The 24,272-nt window shown below is 40.9% G+C and overlaps 1 protein-coding gene across 1 annotated transcript in view; it reads right to left on the bottom strand.

The window, feature by feature from the left end:
- Nucleotides 1-24,272, bottom strand: part of LOC109981991 (trichohyalin-like) — a 96,445-nt gene that overhangs the window by 26,110 nt on the left and 46,063 nt on the right. The window contains exons 9-20 of the mRNA XM_065949091.1: nt 20,847-21,014; nt 19,017-19,196; nt 13,501-13,584; nt 12,987-13,154; nt 12,776-12,859; nt 11,910-12,077; nt 9,880-10,098; nt 9,517-9,747; nt 7,281-7,382; nt 6,944-7,020; nt 6,560-6,704; nt 5,017-5,221 (exon numbers count right to left, since the gene is read on the bottom strand). Of these exons, the coding sequence (XP_065805163.1) occupies nt 5,017-5,221; nt 6,560-6,704; nt 6,944-7,020; nt 7,281-7,382; nt 9,517-9,747; nt 9,880-10,098; nt 11,910-12,077; nt 12,776-12,859; nt 12,987-13,154; nt 13,501-13,584; nt 19,017-19,196; nt 20,847-21,014 (1,831 nt within the window). The remainder of the gene's footprint in view (nt 1-5,016; nt 5,222-6,559; nt 6,705-6,943; nt 7,021-7,280; nt 7,383-9,516; nt 9,748-9,879; nt 10,099-11,909; nt 12,078-12,775; nt 12,860-12,986; nt 13,155-13,500; nt 13,585-19,016; nt 19,197-20,846; nt 21,015-24,272) is intronic.

Below are 24,272 nucleotides of genomic sequence, written 5' to 3'. Positions count from 1 at the left end.
TCAATAAAGCAGAGATGTGAAAACTTGAAATGGCGATCAAATTCGCATTCAAATCATTAGTTTTGAGGTGACCTCAGTGACACCTCCCACCAGGGGAGGCCACAGAGAGAGCAATTAGCTTCATAGACTGAGCGTTTACACAAATACTCATATTTTCAGCAAAACACACACACACACACGGCTGAAACACACGAAAGAAAATAATTAAGGGAAAAGCTTTCTCAAAACTTAAAAATTGTGGAGTTCTTAAAACAGAGAGAAAAAGTGAAGTAAACAGCAGCACAGATACAGACAAACAGATATGCTGTGCAGAATATTTAGCTCTGTGGGGACTGATGACCAAAGAGGGCCAACATGTTTCACATCCAAGAAAGATCAGGAGGAGGTTGTGGATTTTGAGAAAATCAGTTTTCCTTAATAGCTTAAGTTAGGGTAGTAGCACATACTCTGAGGTCTGGGATGTTATATGACCTGTTTTTAGAGGCTTCACAAGCTAAGTTATGACATTAGCTCTCAATCTAAGATCTTGGGTCGCTGACTCTCTCACTTTCTTGACCGTTTTAGTCAGGCTTCACAACTTAAGGTCTGACATTATTCCATAATCTGACTCTCTCTCAGTCTCTCTCCCTCTCAATGCCTTCATACAAGCTTCAAAGCCCATCATGCAGCATCAGTCTATAATCACAGATCTACAGTCAGATTACCCCGCTCTCACAGCTAACCTTTAACATGAGAAGGAAGAGAACCTGGCTAACCCTGAATCAGTAGTTGGGGCAAGGCTGGGCCCTGCCCGGCCCTCATAAAAGCTTCATAAGGCTTCATAGGGGCTTCCTTTGGCTTTGTTGGGGGATTCGTAGCGGGCTAAGGTGCTCCCGGGAGACGTCCCAAAGCCTCCCAAGACTCCTTCACTCTCTTTCTGAAGTTTCACGGGCTTGCAACACTGCTTTTGGGTATAAGCCAAAAGGTGCCAGCAGACAGCTGCACAACGTCATGCACACAAATACACCGAAAGAAGAAAAAAAAATTGAATGCACACAACTGTGAACACTAACAAAGACAAAGACTGACACACAGATCTACAAACTCACACACACACACATACACACATACACCCCAACACACTCCCCTCTTGCTCTCTCCTCTCCGCTTTATTTACAATCCTCTGGCAGCGCTACAAGGGCCCGGGGCTATAACACACGGCACCTAATGCTCAAACTGCCAGGTAATCTCATGTCTGACATCCCCCTTTGATAGAAACTGATCAATAGACTCTTGTAAAGGAGTCATTTTCTCTGATGTTTCTACCAACCACTTCTCTCTATCTCTATCTCTCTCCCCTTCTCTCTCTCTTTTTTACCCCCTTCTCTTTTATTAGCCATACATTTATAATTCATATTTCAGCGGGGCAGAGTTTGCTCTGAGACAAAAGGGGGGCTTCTTTGTGTAATAAAGAACAATGGTGGTGAAATGATGGGGAGAAATGCCAGTGTTTGCTGCTGGTTCCGGTGAACAACAGTTTTGGGGATCGATAGAGTGTGAAATGGGATTATAGCTAGTAATAGAGGTGAATTGGAGGAGAGAGGCCTGTGCACGTGTGCGTCCAGGGATCCAGGTTGGATAGCAGCACACACACACACACACACACACACACACACACACACACACACACGTGCACATGCACATGCGCACACACACACACACACACACACACACACACGCACACAATAATGATTTCATCATCTTTAGGCAGATGCACATCAGCAGCACAGAAGGGAGGTAATATCACATTTCTGTTTCTGTGGAAGTGTGGAAATATGGATATTGTGTTTTTGTTTACGCCGTTATTTCATTTGTCGTCACACAGCATCGCATTTATTTCACATTACGGCCAGCCTAACAACACATCTTGTTTAAGATGTAAGATGACACCATCGGTCGTATTTGAATATTTTACACATCTATCCCTGCATGAACGTCACAGGTAGGTGCTGTGAAAACATTTCCTTCCAAAAGACTTACCACCCTCTTTAGAGCAAACACACATGCTTTGTTTATGCTATTACATTGAGTAGTTACCATTAAGGTGATCACAAATGTGGATACTTTTTGTTACTGTGTGTATTTAAATGACACACTCTCCATAATTTCAATGATTAATTGTGCTAAAAAGTACCAAACTACAGATCTTCAGTCTTTTTTCAAAGGTCTATTTGTGGCCTCTTCAGCCTTTAAAATAGAGATAGAACAGCATCAGAATCAGAGTGGAGAACACTGTGGGAAAGGAGACACAGGTCGGATCAGAACCTGGTGCCACTCGCCAACCACCAGGCCTCCTGCGCCCCTTCATTCATATTTTTAACCAGAAGCTGTATGATAAGAGAGAGCGCTGCACATATACGCTGGCAACATTTTGGTATTGAAACGATCATTACAAGTACAAGGAAGCGCCACGTATTCATGTCTTTCTATATGCAGTCTGCATGTCGTGGCAAAGCGTTCAACACAATCCTTCAACAAATCAGCTGTTCAGAAACACATAACTGTAGGTGCTGCAAAGAGACGGCTTTAAGACTGTACGCACCCTCAAATTCCATGAGCGTCATCAGTAGTGTATCAAGTGTTGTTACTGAGACTCAGACAGAAAATGCACACTGTCAAAGAGTGACAGTCAATTTGAATCATACGACAAGTTTAATTTTTTTTCCTACCATTTTTAATCACCCCCCTCCCCCTTTCTTTCCTGTCTCCTCAGCCTCTCCTGCCACAATCTGATTGAATCCAGCTGCCTTCACACGCTTCAATCTCATCCACATGACAATCCGCTGGTTCCCAACACATCCTCCTGTCCTCGTATTCTTTCCTCCTTTCACATTCCTTCTAAATGGCCGTGGAGACCTTTTTAATGTAATATCCATCACATCCTGGCTACAGTTTTGTGTATTTCTAGTCAACATTATGGAATTAAGGGAAGATACTATCAGGCTGACGTCAGAAAAACAGCTTAAAAAAAGCTGATGTAAAAAATGATCCAATAGAGACAACAAAAATGCCAAATACCTTTAAAGAGGACAGCTTTTCAGACAGTCCCCTGTGGTTCAAATGAAACATATGTGCTGTGCTTTGGTCAAAATATAACATGAATCAAGCACCAGAGGAGGTTTGTGACCCTATATAAACCAGCTCTCTCAGAACGCTCCATTTTGGTGTGTGTGTCTCTTTAAATGCAATGAGCCCCCCCTGAGTTTTCCCAGTAGACATCACTCCTCTGTAGTGAGAATAAAAATGGCCGACCTGCGCAAAAGTCTTGTCCAAGGCGGGGGTGGAGTCCATGGGTGGAGATACCAGAATCCCACTGTGACATCACAAGGAGAGGCAAATTTGAAACAGAGCATTTTTCTCTGTGTTGTAAGACTTATGCAGACCACAAACAAAGGACTGGATGGGTTTATTTCACATTTTGTGGGTCAATAGACTCTCAGGGTTTATGTTCAAAAACACTGTCACAGTGGATTTTTCATAATATGTCCCCTTTAAAAAAGAACCCAGAAATTATAATAATGCAATCTGTCATCTTACAGACAAATCAGAGAAGGCAAAAAGTAACAAAATAAAAGTTAAAATCTATGGTTTGAATGGAAATTTACTTATTCCTGTTTCTTCTCCATTATTTTACATGTCATTGTTTGGTCCACACTGTTCTACCAGTCTGTATTCTAACCTGTTGATTTTTCACAATCCAGTCCGTCGTCAACCAAATCTACTGTTTATCAAGCATCAAAGAGAATCATCACCACTCAAGGCGATGTCTTATAATAAAGAAAGCACCTCGACAAGGGCGTTGTGTTAATAAAAAGGCCTTTTGTTCATCAAGCTAACTCCTCACCCAGTCTATTCAGGCCACTGCTATATCCAGGTAAACAATGCCCCCTTTGTTACAATAATGCATCTTTATTCTTCTTAAGTCATTACAACAGGCTCTGCGCTGCTGGATTGTATATTCGCTGAAGGTAAAAGCTGAATAATATGTGGTTTTGTGTGGAGCGTAGAGTTGAGGGAATGCGTTTTGATCACAGACAAAAGGCCAAGCTACACAGCGTTGTCCTTCTGTCTCTATCTTGTTAATGAGCAGTGTTCACCGAGCAAGCCAGCCACTGTCTGCCACAGAGAGAGACCTCAGATTCATCTCTCTGCGGACAATAGGTGAGCTTGTGTGTGTGTGTGCGTGCGTGTGTGTGTTTGTACCGCGGAGAGTCAATGTGTATGTGCTAATTAAAGCTGTGGGAGTTGGGAGAAATGGCTGTGTGCACATGTGTGTATGCGAGGTGTTTGCCTGGCGTGACCGTAGATGTGTACGTTAATTCTTAATGAGACATTTCTGTGCCCAGAGAGACCCAGCCATCACCATTCCTGCACTGACACACTACTACAAAGGCCACCAATGGACACACACACACAATCACACACATACCAGATCATTACCATACAGCTATAGCTGTGCGCCATTAAATCAAACCTCTATCTTCAGTGTGTATGCGTATATTGTGTGAGTTAAACATTGCCTGCAGACAGCGAGCGACTGAATCACCACATTCCTGGACCGCTGCTGGCTAATTTAAACTAACTGATTGCGCTAACAGCAGTGTGGCTGGATCTTCTACAAAAGGCACAGCACACTGTACAGCACCTCTAGCACACTATATGCTTCTGATTCACACAACGCTGCCAAAAGTTCAGCATTGTAAAAAAATAAATTTGCAGTTTTTTAGTTTTGAAAATTTGCCCCAGACTTCAGTCAAAGGCGTGTTAATTATAGAATATTAATGTGACTGTAGAGGAATGGTTTATTTATACAGCTGATTAAAGTTGACTGATATCTTGAATAAATAAAAAAAACTGTTTGCATGGGGCACTGGTGGTGTCATTCCCTACTCTCTTTCTCCCTGGTTTCAGACTCTATCCACTGTCCTGTCTCTCTAATAAAAGGTACAAAACGCATACACTGACTATTATTGTTACCTGTCACTTGGTGCGTACGTCGTAGCTCCTCCAGCTCTCGCCTCGACTGCCTGCTCTGAAAGCTCAGCCTCTGTTTCTCTCTGACGGCGCTCCTCATCTCCTCCAACTCTTCCCTCTGCACGTCCAGCTCGCTGCTCCTTCTCGCCGCCTGTCGCTCGGCCTCCTTCAGCTCCTCCTCCGATTGACAGAGAAGTGCTGCATGTACCTACGGAACAGGTGAAGGCCAAGAGGAAGAGCGAGTAAGTGAACATGAGCTCCATCCTTAAGTGTCTCGCTAGTTCGCGTCGGGAATGCACTTCACAGTTTGCATCAAAGGGAGCCTAAAATGTGTATTGTGGACGACCTTTTATTAGATTTTTTTTTTCTACCTGCCTACATTTGCTTTTATTCATGGGAGACCTTGACTGAAACTTTAAAATATAATTTACATATTTACCTAAGCCATATAGCTGGAGAGGAAAAAAAGGTAGTGGGCATTTCTTACATCGCCTCGGAAACTTCAAAACCATGTCTGAGCTGTTTGGCTAAGGCAAATAAAATGTGTGAGAGGGTCTGGAAGGCAAACAGCAGACATCTCTGCATATCGCAGAATTATTGAAAAGTCCTTCACGGCAGGTTTGTGTGAGTTTCTGTTCACACATCACAAACACTAAACAGACACATGCTGACCATTGGTGAATGAGCGGAAGCACTGTTGCATTCTGGGTGCTTTTACAAACATTTGAAGAACGTATACTTCTAGGTGGTTTACCCAAAATGCTTTCAGAGCTTATCAATGCTTTTTTTTTTTTTTTTTTTTTTTTAAATACAGTTTGATTTTGCATATGAAATTGAAGAAAAAATAAATCTTTAAGTATATAAATGTTTATTGAATATTTTACAGATTTGGATAACATAGATTCTTACGATTTCTTCTTGATGTTTTCCAGAGCATATGTGTGTGTGTGTGTGTGTGTGCATGCTTATGATCTTGGGAAGCATGACATGCCATCACTTGTATGTGCCAAAGGACGCACAAATTAACGTGTAAACTCAAGTGTTCCCACTCTCCCCTACACACACACACACACACACACACACACACACACACACACACACACACACACACACACAATGACTCTATGACTGCCAGCGTTGTTGGCACACTGCCAGGCTACAGTCACCACTTTGAGTAATTTGAATATTTAGTGTCCCATTGAGCTCTTAATTGGAGTCAATTTCACCAGCCTTGGCACGTTTGGTGCTTTAATTAATGGCGAGGCAATTTGTTTCTGCCAGGCAATCACGGGACAATCACATGAGTGGTGTGTGTGTGTGTGTGTGTGTGTGTGTGTGGTGCAGGCGGAGGTGGGTTGAGTACTCCTCTTTGGGAACTTATGTTTGGTCTCCAGCTCTTGTTCTTAGCATGAGAAACAGGCGTGGGCAACATTGTAGGACAAGAGGAAGAGGCTTGTGAGTTGAAAAAGGAAGGAAAAAAAGGTCAAAATAATACGTCCGTCTCTCAGTTAGAGGACGGATCAGGAGATGCATGATACTCTAATACCTTTTGGTTGTCCTCCAGCTCCACCTCTAAGCACGTTACTTCCTTTTTTAGACAAAGTACTTCTTGTTCCAGCCGGGCGCGATCGCTCATGTGGGTGTGGTTGGATGCAACAAGGCTCTGTTTAAGAGCTGCTTTTTCCTGAGCTCTGTAGAAAGCAGAGAAGAGAGAATCTGTCCAAACTGCTGTTTAAAGGAATAAATAGCATCAATGAACAGAGAAAAGGGAAAATATGTACGTGACAAACATTTTTCCCCATAAGGTACAGTGTGCCTTATGTGTTGGCTGTGTAAAGAATAGTAAGGGGCGGAGGCAGATGGGAAGGGCACAAGAGGAGAGACAAGGACAGAGACCAGGATGAACAGAGGAGAATGAGAGTTTATATACTGTCTCTCCAGCTCTGACTTCATCTGAAGAATAGCCTTTTCACACTCCGCATGGCGCTCAACTTGCAAGGCACACCGCTGAAACACACACACACACACACAGACGCAAACATAGAGATGAAGAACAAAGTGAGAGCTTGAATGTTGCACTTTTTTGAGACAATACCTAACTGCAGGTCTAATTCTGCATTCAGTTCTGTTTGGGCCGTGCAGTATTTTTTTCTCCAACAAGGAAGTACTTGTTCACTTCCTCTGGCTTGGTGTGATGATAGTAAACACAAAGAGTGATTCTTAATGTGTAACCTTACAGTGTGGAATGGAGCAGAGCATCACTTTACCTGCTGCAGCTGCTGTCTGTCTTGCAGCAGGCGGAGATACTCCTTGTCGGAGTGAGAGTGAAGCTGTTGATACAGCCGTCGGTCGCTGTCCAACACTTTCTTCTACACAGTGGAGAGAGCAAGTTAAACAGACAGAGCAGGAAGGAAACACTTTTTTAACCTAACATGTTAACAAATACATTTGTTTTTTTAGTTTAGCTTCTTCTACTGTATTTATTCAATCACTAAAAATGTAACCCCCCCCAAAATGCAAACAACAACTGATCTAAAACTGACACACAAATATTTTTAAAGAAATAAATCCTAAAAGGTTACATTGTTAATGAACTCCATGTCAACAGATGATGTGCATTTTTGGTTACCTAATGAATGATAATGACTCTGATGTGCCATTAATGGGACACATCATTATGCCAAACACTGATTTGTGAGTTGATTTGTTGCATCGCAGAGCACAGAGACATACGGCCTCGATGTTCTAAGCACAGCTTACCAAATGCGCAGCGAGCACATTAATGAGTCCTTCTGAAAAGGAAACTTTCAAAGGCAATAGCGCCTGCAGATTCAGCACTGTTCTCTTAATTACAAATGTATATCTTCTCCAAAAAAGAAAAAGAAGACCATGCAGCTCATTCTAAATGTATTGCTAAATGTATCACTGCTCTCCATCTTAGTCTATTACTGCTGTCCTTTATATAGGCAAATGATGTCACTAATTTAAAAGTAGACATCTTTGTAGGAAAGCGAAGGAATTGGACTTGTCTTCTAGTATTCATCTTTACACTATAGTGAAATATTCCCTCATCAGAATACAAATGTACTATAATGGAGATAGCATTAAGATAGCATGAGAAGCTACTGCGTACGTTTTGTTTCCTTTTTTCATTTGTGCTGAAATATAAAATGCCATAACTTTAAAATATAAACGTAAATCACTTGTTTTTTTTTTCAAAATGGATTTTGCGGTAAACAGGGCATAGAGTCATGAGAGGTTTTAGGGTTAGCTGAGCTCAACAGTGGCATGAGGTGGAGACTTAGCAGGAACGAGGAGCTCCATAAGAGCTCCTAACCCCTTGATAGGCGCCTCACAATCAAAGTCATTAGCCGGCGTAATAAAGGGCCTGAGATACAGCCATTCTTCAACAGCCTAACTCTTTTATAACCAACAGATTAAAGTTGATTGGATTAAAATGACATTCTGCCCGTCTGACCTTGGCGGCAGCAGTTAAGTTCATCCAAATTAAATTTCTGCGTAATAAAGATGATTCATTTGTTGCCTGACGTAGTAAATATAAAACAGAAAGAAAAAAAGAAAAAAAGGAGAAAAGATTAAGTGACACACGCCACTGCACACATGCCCAATTTGTTCACACACACACACACACACACACACACACACACACACACACACACACACACACACACACACACACACACATGCGTGCACACATTCGTACAATGGGACATTGCTCACACAGTATTAATGGAGCTGGCAAGCACCTTGGAGCCCATGCAGGAACACACAGCGACAGCAAACAGTGATTCATGCATTGTAAATTCTCCTGTTGAGAACTTAGGTGGAGCTGCATGAAAACTGCATCATTAGAAAGACAGGAGCAACAATCAAAGGAAGAAAACGTTTCTGATGTTGAGATCAGACGCAGGTCTGGTCATCGTCACACAGCCTATGTTCCCACTGAGCATCTGAAAAGTGACCTCATTAATGACTTGTTACTTGGAGATATTAAGTTACATACATGGAATTAACATTAACACAAGTTTTTCATGGTAAATGGTAAATGGACTTGAGCTTATATAGCGCTTTTCTAGTCTTCTGACCACTCAAAGCACTTCTACACCGCATGTCACACCTACACATTCACACACTGATGGTAGAGGTTGCTATGTAAAGTGACCATCAGAAGTAACTCATCCCATTCACACAAATTCATACGCTGGCGACGAAGCAGTGGGAGCAAATTTGGTAGAAGTGTCTTGCCCAAGGGCACATCGGACATGTGGCTGCAGGAGCTGGGGATCAAACCCCCGACCTTCCAATGGAGAGACGACAGACTCTACTAGCTGAGCCACAGCCACCCATTCACGTGTTATAAATGTTGAAATGAAAGAAATCCCTGGTTGAAATCAGGTTAGGGCGTGTCATCATGAGTTTTTGTGTTCAGTGTTATCCTCATGTCTACATACACCACTGTGATATGTACAGTCTTCTCCTAACCTGTTGTTTCAGTGTGTCCACCTGCTCCTGCACGGATCCTATCAGGCCTCTAAGATGGTCCACTTCTTGCCGACTCTCTCTCAGTAGATTCTGATTGACCTGGAGCTCATCCGTCAGCTGGTCAAGAGCCTCCTGCGAGTATTCCCATTGGCCAACCTTTTCCTGGTGCCTCTGCATCATCTCTGCTAGCTCTTGCTTCACAGAATGAGTTGCTGATCTGGAGTCTGTTAGCTGTGAGATTTGACATTGTGAGTAAAGACAAATGGCAGAATTGTGGACTGCACCTTCACATTCAGGAATGAAGCTATGAATGCAACAGTGTTAATATGCCACCTTGCATAACCACTGTAAACTATGATCTACCTGTTGTTGTGAATACCGTAGCTCCTCTTCCAAGAGTTCCACCCGCCCTTGCACCCTATGCACCTTCTCTATAGCTGCAGTGTACTTCTGTTTAAAAACGGAGACCGTTTCTTTTTGTGAACCGGCATCTTTCAGCGCCTCCTCGGCTCCTTTTAGCTGCTGTTGAAGAAGTTCCATCTCAGCCTCCTGCTTCTTGAGCTTCCCTTCAAATGTCTGCACCTGAAGGCAAAGACAGTGAAGTGAAGCATAAATAGTGACAAGAAAGAAAAAAAAACTGTGCTCCTTAGTTTAGTTTTAAATCTGTGAGGATTGCTAGAGTGACCGAAAGACGGTTTCATTTCAAGGAGGGTTTTACTTCCCGTACTTATAGGGGCCCTTTCTGAAATTTTCTGAAAACTTCAACTGATTTATTTAATCGAGAAAATGACAATAAAGCTCTGAAACATAGGAATAAATAAACTTGGAGAAACACTTAAAAGATGCAACTCTCAGTCTCATTGCCATAGCACTAAATAACCAAACAGAACACTTGACATGATGCCTCTTCTTGATTGAAGGTTGGCTGAAAAAAGTGAAAGACAGACACGTGCTAGTTTGTCTAATATAACGTGCTGCTCCACAATATCCTCGCCCGATAATGAAAGGGGGGAACCCAGGAAGTGAAACCGAGCTTAATCTGGGTGTTACACAAGGAATCCTACCGTGGCTCACCTTTCAAGCGGAGAGGTTGGGAAAGTTAAACCCGCTCCCAACACTCAGTTTGAGTTCATCCACGTTAATCCGGCTATAATCTGGATCAGAACATGAGGGTTTTACGGCTAATGACAGCCAACTAGTTAGATTTCAGCGGTTCACTGCAGCTCGGTTTAACCAGGGATTAGCTGGGCCCATCTAGGACTATAACAGTGGGTAGGAGGCAGCATGACTGAGTGGAAAAATTGCTCATGCAGAGGGAGAAAGAGACAAACCAGAGAGAGGAGAGGAGAGGAGAGGGTGGAGTAGCACCATCAACTTTCATTCTCTCCTCTAGAGTCAAAATCTGAACAACCTGAGTAGGTGTATTAGCGTATGTGTGGAATGCTTAAAACTGAGAGTGTGCTGGTGATTGTTTTTCACTGAGGTTATCCAAGGTAACAGGAGAAAAAAAACACACTATGCAATACACTCATTTAGTCCGTTGCTAGGCGCTAACTTGATCTATTTCAGATGCATATGATACTTGCTCTTTTTTTTTAAATGGTACTTCTTTAGTTTAAATGTGTAGCAACGTTTGATTTTGTTTTTGCTGTCTGTCACTGGATGAAAGGTCCTCTAATAAGGCTTAATGGGAATACCATGGCTTTCTTGTGACCATAATCAGGAGCTTGTGCTTTGGAGAAACACACAGTCCTCATTAGACATGATGGAAAACACATCGCGTTGACCCTCATTTGGCCGCTTATTTGTGTATTTATGGCTGACACATGACAACCCAAGACGACCCTTGGATGATAGTAAGTTAATTCTCCGCATCTCTCTTTTATCTTTCCGTTCTGCTTTTATAATGTGTCCAATTGGCTGTGAGAGGCTGACAAACAACAGGTCATTCTGTCTTTTGTTTGTTTGTTAATACAGATGATCTAGAAGGCAACATACAGCATGTAAGTTGCGACAAAAAGCTTCGTCTGATGCACATGGGTAGTTTGTCGCTCCTGCAGAAGACTATTTGATCGTCTGCTGTGATTTAACCGCTCACATTCAGATTTTTGGTTCACTCTCTGACGACTCAATGCTCAAAAGACTTTGACTGTTCTGCGGGTTTGTGCTGCTGACTTAAACTGTCCTTTGTGACCTCTCAGTAGTTCAGCCTGCTCTGAATTTGTCTCCGCTCAGAGTTGTTCTGCTTTAACCTGCTTCAAATCTCACAGGTCTGTTTCACAGCTTCCAGGTCAGGAGTTCTTCTGATCTATAGATTTCACAATACATTTCACCTGTAGTGGAGGTGGAGATGAGTAAAGGTGAAGAGGAGAGAGGAGGGAGGTCTTCCTTACCTGTTGCTCACTAGTGCAGAGTTGATCTTGGAGCTGCTGTTGGTCTTTCTCCGTCTGGGCCTTAAGGCGCTCGATATCTCTGACCTTTTGGTTTAACTTACAGGCCTCATCCTGGTGTCCTCTGACCTTGCATTTCAAGCGTCTCACCTCACCCTCCAGTGCTGCCACCTGAAGAGGAAGACAGAGAAAGAGAGAGAGAGATTGCAAAGGATGAAATTAGAAAAACTTGATAAGCATATAAAGTCCCCCTAGACTGACAGAAAAAAAAAAGTGAGGGAATCAGGTTTGAGTCAGAGAGTATCCCAGTTTAGTCTGAGGACCAGCTGGGAAAATGTGGGCACAGCAGACATGAATGAGTAACGATTCCCCTTTTCCTTAGCAGCATCTTTCGAGGAGCCTTTGAGCAAAGAGCTTCAACTCCCACTGCTCTAATGGAGCTGCTCGGTAGCCAAACAGTAGAAGACTGCTGCTGGTTTGGGCACTTCCCTCGAGTGGATGTGTGCAACTCTGTGGGTGTAAAACAGGTCACTGCAGGGGGAAAAAAAACAACAACACAAGGGTGCTCACTCAACCTCGCCTGAACATATGAAAGGCAAAAAAAAACAAAAAAAAATAGAAAAAGACAGGTTCAAAATCCGTGTTGTACTACCTAGAAAGGAATTTAAGCCTTGAGACAAATTTAAAAATCCCAGAAAAAGAAGTTAAACAGAAAAAAAAGCTATCCATTTCTCAAAGAAAAAGGTAAATCTGAGATATAAATGTAACTTTTTTTTTTTTCACCTGGAAACAAAATGGGAAAACAAAAAGTCAGAGGAAAATAAAAGAGAAATGAAAAATAAATACACAGAAACAAAAAGATACCTCACCTGTTCTTGTGTGCTCTGGTATTTCTGTTCTGCTGATTTCATTTCAGCTCTCAACTGCAGGATGAGCTGATCCCTGCTGCGAACCTGAACACACAGAGAACACACTTAAAGCCCGTATTTGGTTATCACCATGAGATCTTGCCGCATGGCTCTGACCTAAGCATGCATGTACACACAAACAACGTGCACTTGGAAACAGGGAGAGATGGACCTCCAGGTGCAAGGTGTGGAGTTTCTCATGGCTCAGAGCCAAATCAGCCTCCAGTCTCTCCTGGGCCTGGTTGAGGTGGACACACTCCCTGCTCCGGTCGTCCATCTTGGCTCTAAGCTCATCCCTCTCCTCGCACAGTTTCTCTGAAGCCTTCTCTCGTCGGAGCAACTGGGAAATATGCAATAAAATTAAGCCACTCAATCATTGCTCCGCTCCCACAGCACTGCACCGCACACATTAGGACAACGAGAAAATAGCTTTAAATAAAAGTCTGATAAGCACAAGTAATAAAACGTGTAATTCTTTGATCACAAAGCGTACTCCTCACCAATTAACATGCCATGCAAGAAAAGTATAATTAAATTCTGATCTTTGTTTCTATTATCAAATGAATATAACAGTAACTTAATTTATCTGACAAGGGAACGAGCAATCAAATATTCAGTTAACATCATTAACATTAATTGGAATCATGGGGATTAAAACATTTGGGGTATAATGAAGTTGTTTTTACCTCTTTCTGACATTCAGAGTGGAGCCTCTCACTCTCTGTGAGCGCTTTCACCAGCGCACATATCTTATTGTCCTTCTTGTGGCTCTGGAATAAATATTAAAAAAAACATATATTATCCGGTTTATGCTGTTGTTGTTGGACGATGCTGTAGCGTCCTTTTTGATGTTATTTTTGAAAAAAAAATGCAGTGAATCATATCTTAACAAGCTGCATCTCTGAAAACAGAGGAACTCGGGTCCTTGTTTACAAAACTTGAGATAAAATATTCAGACTTGTTTTCATATATTTGTGTTTAGGTAACGCTGGCGGTGGGTGGGTGAGGATACGTACAGAGAGAAACGCTTGTGTGTACGCTTCTCATGAGTATACAGTGTGTCTGACAATCGCTTGTGTTTGTCTGTTCCCTTGGTGACCTCTCCTAATTACCCACTTCTATTCTCTGCCAAATGTGTGTGCGTGTGTGTGTGTGTGTGTGTGTGTGTGTTTGTGCACGTGCTTTCATGTGGGTGTGATTCCTCACAGGTTTTGTGAGGAAATGTTTTTTGACTGTTTTTATCCCCTCTGTGTTTGTTCACAGAGTCTGAATCTCGTCAAGGTTGTTCTCTGTGTCCGGGTCAGTCCAAATGGAAAAGTAACTGCTGTTACGTGCAGACAGTTTTGAGCTGATTAAGTTACTAAAAATATTTTTATAAGCACTTGTGTTTCAATATTGTCTGACTCAAATACTCAGGGCTTTTCTTGAAGTTTTATGATGTTAATAGGAAAACCAAAAAAATATCAAATAAAGAGGCAGTCTCATTTCTGAACAATAGAAATCAATCACATAAAATATATCATGTAAGGACTTCACATTAATGACTATGATATTTACAAAAATAAAGGCAATTTTGGTGTATTCTTTTTTTTTCTTCAGTTTTACACATAAACATAACAGCTCCTCGTGTCAAACTGAGTAAAATGTTCCCTCGCTCTCGCCCCCTCCCTCCCTCCCTCTCTCCCTCCCTCGCTGCCTCCTGCATGATCCAGGGATTGTTTTGGCCAGAGTTGAGGGCTCGTTTGTAACTGTCCATGGGGATTGATGGAGTTAACTTGGCTCTTTGACCTCTCACCTCTGCCTGTCAGCGGCCATGCTCGCTAAACACACTAAACCTGAGCTATGGCAAAAAAAAAAAAAAAAAAAAGGGGGGAAAAGAAAGACAAAAAAGAACAACAACATAGAAAACATAGCAGCTAAATCACAAATGATCGCCTATAGAAACACTCTCAGAGCGTTCTTCTTATAGGTAGTCGCTCGGACATCAGTAACGCGGATTGTGTTTTGCATTTATGGACTTTGGATGAAATAGAAAAAAAAAAAATCAAAGCGTTAAAAAAGAATGACCACAAAATCAAGACAATTCACTTACCCATAGCAAACACAATACTCACTTCCTGCCCTGAGTCTGAGCTTGATTTAGCTTTAAAGTGAATATATGTGTGTGTGTGAATTCCCCATGTGAAAGTGTGATAGGCAGAATGGATGTTGATAAACACCCGAGGATGTCGTGTCAAAACAGACAACTTGTCAAAACGACACACTAACTAGGTCAATCACAAAGTTTAAGGAGAAACTTTGGAGTGGAGCTTTGGTTTATGCATATCTCTACGTGGATGTCTATGTGTGTGTGTGTGTGTGTGTGTGTGTGATAAGCTTCTGAACGGATCTGCAGGAGGGGACCTCCAATATCGAAGGTATTTTTAAATCAATGAGCTCTTAAGTGTATCTCAGTCTCAATGTGTTCACAGATACGCACGCACACAACACTCAGCGCCGATAGAATCCCTACTGACAGGCAATGACAAGATAAAGAGAGGGAGGAGAGAGAAAGAAAAAAAAGGGGGGGAGAGGACGACAGAAGGGGGAGAAATAATATTTGAACAGTTGGGGGTGGGGGGTGGTGGAGGGGGAGCGGAGACAGAGGAGGGATGAAAGTGAGAAGTGGCAAGGCAAGAAAAGCAACGAGCAATAAGGGCGATCAAGAGAGAAAGCAAAAAAAAATAAAAAAATCAGTGAGCTATTCTGATGGTTGTGTGAAGCATTGTGAGCACGAGCGATGTTTGTCCAAGTTCAACCTTTAAGGCTTCAACGACGCCACACATTTCTGCTCAGCTACCTTCCCATGTTGACTTTTTCTGACTTCTTTTTCTTTCTCTTGTTTGCTTTCTCACTTCCCCATGTCCATTTTCAGATAATAAGCTATTTGAATAATTGTCTCCAATGCACTCTGTAACAGAGAGATGAGAGGATACGTTTAAACTCAGCAGGAGAAACACAATGCTGGAGAGTTAACAATAAACTAAATGATCGGGAATCACACTCGCAGGATCTTTTTTTTTTTTTTTTTTCACGCTGCATCTTTCATGCTTTTAACTCCATAAATGAGACACAAATGGAGCTTTTCTGAAACGACACAATGAGGGGAAAAAAAACTCAAAACTTCCGGTACTCTTTCTGTCTTTTTAAGCACACATTTAAAACCTTTTTATCTGAATGTTTTTTTATGCAGATTTGATTCCTTGACGAGCTCCGATCTGGATCACAAAGTATCTCTATCCTTCATACCTCTCTTTTGTTGCTTTTACTTCATACCTCCATCCGTCCCTCGCCTTCCTTTTCTCCCTCCTATGTACATTTATGACCTGCATTTTTTTTTGGTCTTGAAGTTCTGCATGTGTATTTTGTTTCTGAGAAGATGAAGCAGATGATCTCTAAGACAAAGCCCCTTGTCTTGTTAATGGCTTCCTTTCTTTCAAGTTTCTCAATGGGGGGGGGTTAAAGCCCTTCAACACTTATACCACATGTTTAAAACTGTTGCAACATCTGGTTCCATGATGATGTGTGTGTGTGTGTCAGTGAGATTGAGGGGACTATTATTGTTTTAATATAGAGAACAAGTAAATAGGGATCAAGATTAATGAAAAGACAATGAGGAAGATTCTGGGGCGCCAATGGTCGAGTGACCATATATATATAAATGAGTGTAGTCCTCGAAGCGGGCATCCTGGGTTCAATTCCGACCTGTTGCTCCTTTCCCACTCTCTTTGTCCCTGATTCCCGACTCTATCATCCGTCCTATCTCTCAAGCTACTGAGGCATTCTTTTAAGAAAAAAGGCTGAATGTGATGTCCAACAATCCCATCATTAATAAACAAACTGGACAGCCATGATTGTTTCATATGTCCTGCTGTTTTCACATCAGTCTGTGTTTTGTTAAGTTTTTATGTTAGCTTGTAAAGCACTGTGGTCATCTTTTTGTTGTTTTGAAATGTGCTTTATCAATACTTCTGGATTGCCACGTTTAGATACTAGATCACTTAATGCTAAACATTTGTGATGATGTCATTATAATTTGATTTTGGAACGAGCCCACTTGGATAGCATCAAACTGTTACATCACATGTACTACTGCTCTGATTGGTTGTAGCCTTTAATAGATATTTTGGCCTTCCACTGTGGACATCAAATAAAGACAGAGGTTTCAGAATGATGATTTCTGAAATAATTTCAGAAATGATTTCTGGCAACAGGGAGGAAGTGAAACAGTGACTTGATTTAATAACAATTTGATTTTTATCTATATGGATTAAACTTGATTAAGTGTTTTACAAACTATTTCACTGGCTTCACATTGCTAATAAGATTTATTTTGACATTGCACTCTTCCTTTTTTCCTTCCTTTCTTCCAAACATATTAGATTAGACACTTACAGAACTGGTGTGAAATGAATGAATAGACAATGCTTAAAGATACTGTTGTTGAGTGAAATCAGAAGTCTAAGCACAGTTTCCTTAGACTTCTTCCCAGCAGTCTTAAAAAAAAGGATCTGGAAACATAGTGCATGGACAACTTGCTCCTTAAAGAAAAGGTAAACTGCTGTTCTATTCTCATGCGCAAAGATGCCTGACTGAGAGCGGGTTAGAGTAAGAGGGAGAGGGAATACGTGGATCAGATTTCAGATGAAGAGGAGAGTTTTGACAGTATTTGTTCAGCTGTGCTAATGTTAGCACATTTAGAGCTGAAAAGAAAAATACTTAACACAAAGTTCCCTCAGTTTCACTTATGTTCAAGTGGGAGCAGGCACGCTCACTCTCTACTACACACACCTACTGCTACCACTGTCCATACGACGATTAAATGAAGTGTGCATGAGTTAATGCAAAGCTGTAATTGTGTGTGAGTCCATGTGTGGGTGTGTGTGTGAGAGAGAGAGAGAGCTTGTAATAGATCAGAGACAGAACATATTTGGTGCATAAAGCAGGGCCAGATGTGGGCCAGAAACCAGATCCCTGGACACAGTGTAATGGTCCGACCGTTGACTTAACCAATCGGAACATGAAAGACACTGTGTTGCACATGTGCACACACCGAAACATGCACAAAGGCGTACAGTAAAGCTGGCTGCAAATGCAAACCCACACAAGAAAGCAAAATGAAACGTATGATTGCTTTGAAACAGTTGCACAGCACTTGATGATGATGCAACGGTTTAACCCCATCCTGCAGAACAATAACCGTGTTGATCCAAAGTTAATGACAAGAGGTAAAAAAAAAAAAATTAAAAAAGTCTCTTACAGCCACATTTCATGAGCTTTGGAGTATGTAGTGTATCCAATGAAAGACTGGAAATCTTATGTAACAATTCAGTAAAGGACAAAAATCCCTGACCCTTATATCCCTTAGATATTCTGAGAAGTCTTTTGTGAGTGAAGGAGCTTTCAAGAGAAACATACTCAACCTTATGTGCTGCCCCCCCCCCACCCTTTTTTTTATTATCATAGCTCTTGACTGGGTAAAAAGTAATCTCTATAACTTGGTTAATTGAAGGTTAAATAATGTGAAATATTAACCATTTACATATGGCTTCGGTATATTTGAGAAGGAGTAAAGGACAGTAGGTCCAAACAGGAAAAATAAAAACATTAGAATGTGGTTCCACTGCGTTCCTAGCTGGGGGGGGGGAGGCATTTTAGCAGAATATTGATAATTTTGGACGGGTCTGTCTTCGTCAAAAGTGTGTGTTTTTTAATAAGGCTCTAAATATCAGGACATCCCATTACCCACTATCTCAAACCTTATTATCAGCACCATTGTGGAAATAGACAATGTCTGTCACAGTGAATATTACATTTGAAAATTGAATATTTAAATGAATCCGTCACCTGCGCGACCCCTTCTTATCAGTCCCATTGTGGGAAAAGACAATGCATTACATTAAAGTGAATATTATATTTCATCTCCGTCCTGTAGAAATTGCTCGGTTGCTTTGTTTAACAATTCTTTTTTTTCCTGACATTGTCCACTTTGTGCAGAAAATGTTTCTTGACCTTGTGAGCGAGCACGCTTGCTAATTATGTTAAAGTGCGAAACAATACATGGCCAACAAGAGGGAGGTCTAATGTAACATCCTCTGCTTAAGCGTTACAGCCATGATATTATCTTAAAATGGATTTAGGTAGCAGATGAGAGTCAAATTACCTTCTTTTCAGTGGTGAAACGCACATGTTTCAGTTCCTGCTGCAGACACTCCATCTCTCGGTTAGCATGGTGCAACTGGTCCTGGATCTGCTGCTTCTGCTGTCTCTCCGTTTGCAGGCCAGTTTTGGTCTGATCCAGGGTGTCACTGATGTCCCTTAACATGCGTTCACCCGCCTGTGACTGAGGAGTGAGCAGAAATTGAAAGAAGGACAGCCAGGGATGAAGAATGTGTGCAGTCTGTAGTTTTCTTCTTTTTTTTTTTTTAACCTTCCCCAAAAAAGCCGAGAGAGGGACAGAGAGCCTGAGGAGGAGACGCAACACGAGGAGGAGAAGGGGTGAACTGTGACAACAACGTGCAAAGCAGGAAAAGAAGGGAATGGGACATTTGCCTCCGCTCTGTCTCCATAGCAGTGAAAAGGAGCATCATAAAGGCTTTGTGCCAGGCTGGAGAACCCTACACTTACTGCTTTGAGTCAGGACCCGTAAAACTGCTTGACAACACATCATAAAGTTGTATGACACAAACTGTAGAATAGAGCTCCTTCTTTAAAACCTTGGGACAATACTCACAGAGAGCTGCGGCCCTTTTTCTCTCTCAGTTCCCCTTCAGACAAGAATAAAAAATATGCCTTTAATAACTGGTGTCCATGAAAAAAAAAAGCAGATTTCTTTAAAGGCAGCAGCACAATTGTTTACATCTTGTCTGCACTACATTCTTTGTGACACGTTTAAGTTAGCCTCACATTAATAGTTCACTGTGGGACTGAAAGAGTCTAAACTCTATTGAGTAAATCCTTTTGTTGGCATAGAAAAGGGAAAGAAAAAAAAGAGACAATTTTTCTGTCACTAAACCTGTGACTCAAATATGCAAAGTGAGCCCCTGCACTTGTAGATGAATGGAGTCAATGATGTAACAGGGAAATTAAGTTAGTGTTGGGAAAGTAAGGGCATAAATTCAGCCTTAAAGAGGGCTTTCAAGTATTCCTTAAGTCAAGAGGCCAAAATGCTTTTATGTCGATTGTACTTGGTGCAGTTTGCTGGCGGGCTGCGGCGCCGCTTAAACACCAGCAGCAGATGAATGACTTGGTTTGGTCAAGGACACAGTAAATGGGTTAATTTAAGCCTAAACACATCACTAGCACACACCACTGTGATATAGCTAGAGGGAGGGGGGGAGAGAGAAGGGGAGAGAAATACAGTGGGAGTTAAGACAGAGAGAGAGAGAGAGAGAATTATAAGAAAGAGAGGAAAAGGACAACGAGAGAAACCTAAAGGCCATTCCATTCATCATGCGTATGACTGTTTAATGTTCCCATACATTACCTTTAGTTCTCATTGGGGCAAGGGCAAGACTGGACAGAGAGATGAGGGATGAGAGAGATGAGAGAGAGAGAGAAGGACAAGAAAGAGGGAAAGATTTGTTGGAAAATGATGAATGAACAAAAGAAAGAAATAAAAACAAAAAAAGGAAGCCCCTCCCCCACTCCTGGTTCCTTTCTTGGCTAAGTGGTATTCACACGGACATGTTTTTTTTATTTTTTTTTTTATTGTACAACGGGCCAACCCTCAGTGGAGCTAAGATGGTGGCGATGAGTTATTAAATATGGAGAGAGCGCGAGAGAGAGAAGGCGGGGGAGCAGGGGAAGAAGGACGGATGATTAACTGTGAAGGAAGTAAAAAATGAGGAGAATTCCCTGATGTACCTGACTGGATTTGATTTAGGGAAGGGTACCCGATTCTGGTCCTTATTTAAGAGGAGCTCCCCTCCTGTGTGTGTGTGCGTGTGTGTGTGTGTGTGTGTGTGTGTGTGTGTGTGTGTGTGTTACTTACTTTGCTCTGCAGTGAAGCCAGGCCTTCTTTGAGCTCTGCGTTGTCTCCGACCAGCTGGTTTGTGTGTTTCTCCTTCATGGCCAAGGTTCTCTTCAGAGAGTCTTGTGTGGCTCGCAAACAAACCACATCCTGGTCCAGGTCTCTCACATGCTCCACTCTCTCTTTCATCTGAAACACACACACACACACACACACACACAGATAACAGAACAGTCGGCACCATGTCTTCACAACTTGAAAACACATAACATATACCTGATATTATGTCAGAAATCATATTCGTCTTTCCTTGTTTTCACATTAATCTGACAAAGTAACTATTATTATCCCTGAACAGAAAACATTTCCCCTCACTTTAAGGTATTTCAGCTGATTTCACACCTACACTTGTTCTCTTGCCATTATATGAAGCTTTGAAGCCTTCTACAGAACCGCAGACTTATTATTTTCCCTTTTTACTCTCCTTCTTTACATTAGAAATCTTTGGATAGGTACAAGAGTATGACAGTGTCTCGTGTACATCAGATGTTCTAAAGATGAGAGGCGGGGCAAAATATTATTACAGCAGATCTAACCATGACTTCTCACCATCGGGATCATGACAGGACAATGTGAACTGAAGTAAATTGACTAAAGAAGTTGACAGCAGGGTAAAAGAACGTTGGCTGGGAAGTGCAAAACAAAATAACAAAGTGTGAATCGCTTTAACAAAGCTTGAGGCAAATTTACATTTTGAATTTTTTTTTTACATTTCATAATAAAAAAAATACAAAAACAAAAAAACCTTTATTAAGGACAAAATAAATTTACATTTTATAAAAAACGTTTACAAGATGTGAAACACTTTTACAAGCGCTGAGACAAACTTACAAACGGCAAAATCTTGACGGAAAGGTAATGTACCAAATGCCAGAAGGGACCTTAATACAAGTGTTTTGGGTTTGTAATTTTGTTTTAAAAAATGTAAAAATGTTTTTCAAAATGTAAAATTGTAACCCACTGATTCCCACCCCTACTAAAGATGATTTTATATAAAAGCATTCCTTCCAGCATGTATGGAGGACACTAGATGCTGGACAAACAAAATCATAAACTGCAGAAAAAAAGAGACAGGGCTCACACTGTTCATCTCCTAATTAGCGACTTTGTTTTAAAACAGGGCAACATTTCCATGAAAAGGATTTTGAGGAACTTTTCATCAGGCCAGAGGAAAATCATTTGTATGGAAACACTGCCCTGTTTAAATAAAGCTGCTCATCGAACAGTTTGCAGACCTTTCTCTTTTTTGGTAACCTCTCATCTACCAGAAGGGCCTTTTCTTTATTTCAAAATAAAAGCAGACAATGCAAACAGCAAGTAAAGTACACTCAGCTTAAGACAGTAACACATTTCAAAATAAAACATTTTTTTTTATGCAAAATAATAGGATTTCAAACATGTGATCAAAAAATGTGATTAATTGTGATTAACTGTTCAAATTTTGGAATTATCACGATTGAAACTTGTTATCGTTTGGTAGCTCTGATTACAATCCTCTTTAACACTTTGGATTCTTATCTTAAACTTCATGCATTTGAAATGTACCTTACATCCCACATCACTTTTTAAAGAAATTCAGATTTAAACACGTATTATATTGGTGTTTTTGAAAAGAAATTAAAAAAAAGGAAAAAAAATAAACAGATGTTCCTGTACATGCAGTGGTGCTTGAGTTCTAATTGTAGGAAAGAGACTGCTTATTTCCAAGGAAGCAGACAGTGGCTGAACTCCTCACCCCATGCATGAATGTGAGTGTGTGTGGGCCGCTGGTTCAGAACCCCTTGCCAAATCAAAGCCCCTATTCATTAGCACTGTGTTTATTGAGCTCTGTGTTAGATTAGTGAGGAGGCTCGGCAGACAGTCAACACACACTCACAAACGAATTTACATACATACACACACACACACACACACACACACACACGTGCACATAATTACACATAATTACACAGCTTCACAAATCAGACGAGATGGTTAAAGGTTTGAGAGACTGGAACACCACATGCAGAAAAAAATATTCATAATCATACACACACACACACACACACACACGTACATCTACTGTACATTACAGTTCAGCAGTCTTCCTAACTCCTTGACTTTGGACTTACGTCTCAGACTGACCCATCACACCTCTGCCTGCTTCAGTAAGCTCTCCACACTCCTCAGTACATGTATCATCCAATATAATGTAACCATGAGCTAAAGATAGTCTTTAATACAGTTAACTCATCTGCACCATGGCTAATGGATGGCAACAATTACAAGCAATGGAGCAGCCGGTATTGCGACACTGAATTAAAATGACTCCTTTATCCGACTATTCCAACAGTTTTAGTGTGACTGTTGGGAAATAAAATACGTTTTAAAAAATGAAACTCTAATGGTTAGAACAGCCGAGTTGAACATGCTTTATTAGTGGGCTGAAGTTTGTCTTTTTCTGTGTTAACTCATCTATAGTGCAAGAGGGACTTCAGATGAAAAATGATGATGAAGAAAAAGAGGACATTTCCCATGCATTTTAAATATTATGACTCTAAATATTTGAACATATAACCTCCTAAAAGTCTGCTACTGTAACTGTTTAACTGTACTAACCTATAACTACAACTCATTCTATTACACAAAAAAATATATTACCGATTGATAGCCTATTGTCTACAATATATAAAAATATTTGATTGAATGCCACTTTTGATCAATATGATTTTGACACTTTAAAGAAATCATGTGCTTGACAAACTGGATAATTGAATAAGTGAATATCTATCAGTGACATTTCTATTTGGTCTTGTTTGCAAAATTAAACAGAAATATATTTTGAGATTTGCACTCTTCAGTTATTTCTGTAAAGAATGAAGGTGAAATAGAAGAATGATGAGTAAAATAGTTTGCTCAATGAAAGTCATGCAGGGTGGGTTAGGTGCATACACAGTCAGACAGTTCTACATTTAACAATTAACCCCAATCACGTAGTCTTAACAGTTTATTACTTTTTGTAAAAAACACTCAACTTATGTGTGGCCCTTTATGGAAGTCAAGTTTAACATTTAAGGAACTCAAGAGACAGTTTTCAGTATGTTTAGTGTTCAATGTGAAGACTGCAGGCTCAGGCACTGTAATACTATAATGTATTTGAAATACTTTTGGGTAGCCATCAAGCAGGTGTAATGCTTCTCGGATTTAAGTCTTTCTACCTGTGTGGAGTACAGCTTTAGGTATTAAAAATAAGAAAGGAAAATCTACTGTTAACCGGTTTCATCATTTCAAGACCAGAAACACACTAAATTATTTGTAAAGTACCAAAACATGGATTTGAACTTGAAGAATGAAACAACATATGTATCTGAAGCATGTTGGTGTACGTTTGTCTCACTCTTCAGCTCT

This window comes from Labrus bergylta, chromosome 20 (genome assembly GCF_963930695.1).
Source record: "Labrus bergylta chromosome 20, fLabBer1.1, whole genome shotgun sequence".
NCBI lineage: Eukaryota > Metazoa > Chordata > Actinopteri > Labriformes > Labridae > Labrus > Labrus bergylta.
The sequence above is the reverse complement of the archived record's forward strand: the minus strand, read 5'-3'. Positions and strand labels throughout refer to the sequence as shown.